This window comes from Episyrphus balteatus, chromosome 4, assembly GCF_945859705.1.
Source record: "Episyrphus balteatus chromosome 4, idEpiBalt1.1, whole genome shotgun sequence".
Taxonomy (NCBI): domain Eukaryota; kingdom Metazoa; phylum Arthropoda; class Insecta; order Diptera; family Syrphidae; genus Episyrphus; species Episyrphus balteatus.
The window spans coordinates 6688673-6694487 of record NC_079137.1 but is presented as its reverse complement, the minus strand read 5'-3'; the positions used below and the strand labels follow the sequence as shown (position 1 = coordinate 6694487).

The window sequence follows — 5815 nt, the reverse complement described above, 5'->3', positions numbered from 1 at the left end:
GAACAATCAACATTTTATTTATACAAATTTAAAGCCAAGCTTTAGAACTTGGTACACTTTTACATTTCAGTACTTTTTGTGCTAGCATAACTTCAACATAGGAGAACTTGGCTCTTTTTTTAACAGTAATGTTTTTGTTGTGGTTTCACACAAATAAAGTAAGAATAAATATTTTTTAAGTGTATTTATATGTTTTTTAGTAAGATATGTTGTTTTGACCAAACTATTTTTCGTTCAAGAATAAGATTATTTCGAGTTGTGTCCTATATATTTTTTTTAAAGAATTTTAATTTTTCGAACGAAGGAACTTAGTTGTGCTGTTTTGACCAAACACTTATTTAAAAGTATAAACATTTTTGATTGGTCAAAACAGCACAAGTTGGAGTTATGCCATTATGATAAAATATAATTTTAGAAAAAATAAGTTAAGTGTGGTTAGGGCCATTGAATATCTTTGGAACTAGTTTACTTAGAGTTATGCAGTTAAGACCAAACGAAAATAGATTTTCGAAAAAAATGAACTTATGCTGTTAATACCAAACTCCATAGATTTCTATTAGAAAATCGTTTTTTTTTTCTTTCTTTTGTATAGAGACAAGATTTACATCAAAATGTAATTTTAGGAATATTGAGGACTTATTGCTTCTTTTAATTGGTGATTCAATTTTGCTTTTGAGTTGAAGAAGAAGAGACCGGAAAAAACCAAGGGGCTCCCCCTGCTAAATACAGGAAGATATATAAAAAATTGGAATTGTTTTTGTTGATGTTTGCTTTTCTCTGTTAGATACTTATCAATCATTTAATTTTTTTTTACGAAATAACTGATAAATTATTCGCATGTTTGTATGAGCAAAATTTTTGATTTAAAACGGGTTTTTAAAGTTTGGTGGATTGTAAATCCGTCCGTATTTTGAAACATCAATGAATCCGCAAAATGTGTTCGAATACGGAATTTCGAACAGCGAAAATGGTCCTTTTTAATCATTAAATTGGCGGCGGAAAACAGAAATGTTCTTAAGTCCTAAGTAACAAAGTGTTCAAATTTCTAGAAAGTGTAAAAAACCAGTTTATATAAATTGCGAGCGTAAGCGAGCAAAGAATTTTTTGAAGGGAAGTAAAGTTTACCCATTCTTAACCTTTACAAAAACTTATTTTATACAATAGAAAAATAGAAAAAAAAAACAGTTTTTATCACTGAGATTTTGTATTTTAAATTTAATTGGGAATTTTAAAAGCAAAATTTTATATAATCCAAGTTGCTGGGCAAACTAATTATCTGCTTCAATTGAGAAAAAAAAAAAAACAATAATCTTAAATTGTTTAATTTATTTTTTCTTTCCTTTTTTTTGCAAAAAGTGGCCAATGTATGCTTCGACTCATCTCGATGGAATTATGGAAATCGAGTGGAAACAAGCCAATTTCAATTATTTGATTGTTTTGAATAAAGAGAAGAGACATGGTTTTTCGGATTTTATTATATCTGAGACATTTTCATTTAGCGACCGCGGGGCCCCTCTAAGAGCGGGGCCGTGTGCGGGGGCACACTCCGCACACCCCTTCCGCCGCCTCTGTCCTTACCAAGCTATTTAGAGCGATAGCTGAACACGGAAACCCAGGAAAAAAAATGCATAATTTTAACCTCTTAAAAGCGTTTTATTCAATTACCTAGCTGTAATATTATTAAGTCTATAATAAATGGACAAACAAGACGCTTCAAACGATATCTCTTTTGTAAAATTGTGATAAGTAGTTAAGAAGCTATGATGGAACAGATGAACACATACTTGTCAAACACAAAACCCTGTTTTTAACATTACCTCAATCAATTAAAGAAGGCTTCATAACACCCACAAGTTCATAACACCCACAAGCACCCCACAAACAATTTTGCTTCTTTAAACCCTTACAGGAGCTTCAGAAGCACCTGTTATGTTTTACAGAAGCAAAATTGTTAGTAAGTAGGGCATTTTAACTGACTTGAAAAAATTAAACCAACTGATAATCAACCTATAGCTTCTTGTACAATTCGACTGAACACAGATCTACAGCGAGAATCGTGACACTCATTTTTGTTTACATTTTCTACCATTGAAACGTAATTTTTGATGACATAAAATGTGTCATCGGAAACTTCAATATTTTGTTGTCATCATTGTATGTCAAATAATCCAGGTCCCATTACTAACTCTTTTCATTTAAGCCTGGTACGCTGCTCGCGCTAAATTTTAGCTGAGATAAAATTCCCATACAAGTTATCGATAACTTGTATGGGATCCATTTTATCTCGGCTAAAAATTTTCGATAATTTGTATGGGAGCTAAAATTTAGCGCGAGCAGCGTACCAGGCTTTAGGTGTAAAACTAACTTATCAACAAAAAAAAAAGAATAACAGTAACCTTTAACGATACCCTATTGTACTTACAAACTTAAACGTATTCTTATTATTCTCACCTAGAGGTCATCACGACTCTCTCGTGTATCGAAAATACATTGAAGTCATTAACAACATTCAACTCCGTCCCTGGAAAATACCAAAAATCAATTTTAATTAAATTAACTAAACTCCTATAAGCTCATTGAACATCACAGCAAATTAGCTTCCTATTTATTACGGTTTTTTTTCCTCTTTCTCATTATTCGGTTGTCACTCTTTTTAACCGATTTTTTTTAATAAACCATAACTAAATGAACTTGAACCAGTTCGAAGCTCACGATTATAGATATCTATTTTTCATGCGTACACGAACTTACGCAATTATTGTCAACGAATGACAATAAGCGATATCCGATTACCGCGAAAAGTATTTCATTTGAAATTCAAAACTTATTCTAAACTATATACCATGGCACCATGAACCACCTCATCACCATCATCATCATCATCCGCATAGCATACGATATTACGAGTACACACAAGTTTAAATCTGGTTCCGAGTGCGATTACCTCCTTTTTTTGTTGAACCAGGGTTGGATTTTGACACAACAAGGTAAAGTAAATTGATCACGTGTAGGGATAAACTATGACGAACCATCAGAAATGACAGACAAATAGAAGAAGATTTTTGTTATTCGTTAAGTTTTCGGAACAATGACAGTTTGATTTTGACACTTCAAAGAATTTTAACAGCCAAAAGCAAACAGAAGTATTTTCGACAGAAAAAAGTAACATCCCTTCAAGCAAACAAGTCCGACCTCGGTCCGAATCCGCTCCGCCTTAGGCGAAGCTGAGTCCGACTTCGGCTCAGAAACGGGTCCGAAGGCGGCTCAAATTAGTATGGAAATTATAATCACCGCGGACGCGGAGCCGTTTTTATATGTATTAGAACACCACGATTTCTCCTTCGACTTTGTGTTCATACACAAAAAGTTGAAAGTGTGAGTGCAACCCCGTTTTTATCGGTCGGAGTGTCTTTTCTGAACTCCGTTTTCTTGCTTGATAAAGTGAACGATTCGTTAAGTTTTTACTGTTTCCCCAAGCACAATATTTGTTTATGAAAATGACGTTTACAATCAAATCACGCTAATTGGTTTTGCATGTAAGATGGAATGTAAGCTCCTAAAGGAAATCCACCTTCGTTATAATATCAAAACTGAACGAAATTTATTTATTTGCTATTTTTGGAGCACTGTCTTGTAATTTTGAGTTTGATTGTTAATCTAGCGGTGAACGTCTTGAAAAGAAAGTGAAACTTTCCTTTTTTCACTTAAATTTAATGGTAAATATGGATGTTGTATTTGACAGATAAGAAATCAACGTTTCGTTCAGTTATGAAATATGTATCTTTGTTATAGGTTTTCAGATTATTACAAACAATCTAAAATCTAAAGTATAAACTAATTTTGGCTCAAAAAATACGAATGCCAAAACTGGTTAAACGTCACTTTGACATTTCGAAAACGTCATTTTGACATTTCCATTTTGTATGGAAGAAGTTACTCAGTAAGCATTGATTTACTGACTATAGTGAAATGCCTCAAATCCACCACTGGTCACCCATTGCCAATACCAGCAGCTCACACAAAATAACACACACAAAAAAAAAGTACAAATCTAATGACTCGAAGATTTTATGGGCAAACCTTGTGTTGTTCACATTTTACCATAGAAGATTGGATTAAGTTGGTGACAACTACTACAACTACTGGCAACCGTTGAACTTGACGGAAGAAAACAATAGCGACCACAATGTCAGATACTGACAAAGTTTAGCTTAGAAGGAAACAATAGAGGTGCCAACTACCAACAAAAAAAAGAACAACAAAAAAAAGAAACGAATGAAAAAAAAAAAAACAAAATACTTATACCGCCCCAACTCGCCCTCACTGCTATAATGCTTCTATAAGAATGTAGGTGGGAGGAAAATGTGAAATGTGTCTGATGCCACATTGTGTGTGGTTGGTTTTTAAAAACCGTTTGGGGGTATAAAATCCAACACGCCACTAAAGTGAAACATCACTTGACAACGGTTTCCTTAGAGTGAACTCATTCAGAGAGCAACATCGCAACACAGCAGACATGGCAATTAAGGTGGGGGCCACATGTCACACAGTCACACAAAACTAAAAACTCGACCACTTAAAGCCATAAGGATAAATAACCTCTTTGTTTAAACTCTTCTAGGTTCTAGGAATTTTTTGCTTGATTACATGGACCACAGCACAATCACAATTCAACTACTACAATAATAATTACAGTCCGTCGTTGTACCGTCAACATCTTGTTGGCTATGTACAACCACCCACGGTCGCTTCTACCGCCACCTATCATCATTATGCGGCACCACAAATAGCTCCAATTGTTGCATCCATTCCGGAAGAGCGCCAACTTAAATACAATTCAAATTCTGATGTAGCAGTTGAAGTTCCAGTTGCAGCAGCAGCAGAAGCAATTCCAGCTAAATATGATTTCTCATATGGGGTTCATGACTCTTTGACAGGCGATATCAAGAGCCAGATTGAATCCCGTGAGGGAGGAATTGTGCAAGGATCCTACAGTCTAATTGATGCCGATGGATATAAACGCACTGTGACGTACACATCGGACGATGTGAATGGTTTCAATGCTGTTGTGCAACGAGAACCTTTGGCGAAAGTTGGTTCTTTTGTTGGTACAACAGCAGTTCAGTATCCTCAGGCACCATATCATCATCAACAGTACCTGCCAGTGTTTCAGACGCCCTACCCTTTCCCTGGGGCAATAACACCTCAATATCAGCCATTGCCAATGAACCCGGTTGAAGAGGAGCCGAATTTCGATGATGCTGAAATTATACCCTCACAAGACCAACCATCCTCAGGTGGGGCAGTAGCGGAAGAAGAAGCTTTTCAACCTGATATTGAAGATTTCCAAGACATACCTCAGTCTGATGATGATAGCGATGTTGTTGAGGCCTATGGAGCTGCTGCCGCTGCTGGTAAAGCAGCCGAAAGAAGTTCTATTGACAATAAGGAAAGTAGATTGAATAAAACTGTGGAGGCAACAGCACCTCAAAAACAACAACAACAACAACCTACTGCTCAGCACTAAAAAGGGAATAAAATCGAAAAATAAATGAAAATTTGGTCAAGTTAATAAAGGTTTTTTGATTGTTAAACTATCATGTGACATGTCATTTTAAACTTGAAGTTGATTTAAAATTTATTTTTTTTAATGTTTTTTTTTTTGGTTTAAAATTTACTATATGTGAGGGGAATTTATTCAGAATGTATACAGGGTGTCCCAAAAGTTAACGTCGAAACGAAAACGGTAGATAGGGTAGGTGGTGACAGTTATTAGAAAAATAATAAAAAAATCGCAGCCATATATTTTGAGAGT

The 5815-nt window shown here is 34.9% G+C and overlaps 1 protein-coding gene across 1 annotated transcript; it reads left to right on the top strand.

The window, feature by feature from the left end:
* Positions 1-4516: 4516 nt before the first annotated feature.
* On the top strand, positions 4517-5527 carry LOC129918038 (uncharacterized). The gene is made up of 2 exons (XM_055998346.1): positions 4517-4528; positions 4622-5527. The coding sequence occupies exons 1-2, from the start codon at positions 4517-4519 to the stop codon at positions 5525-5527; spliced, it is 918 nt and encodes a 305-aa protein (XP_055854321.1).
* Positions 5528-5815: the final 288 nt, after the last annotated feature.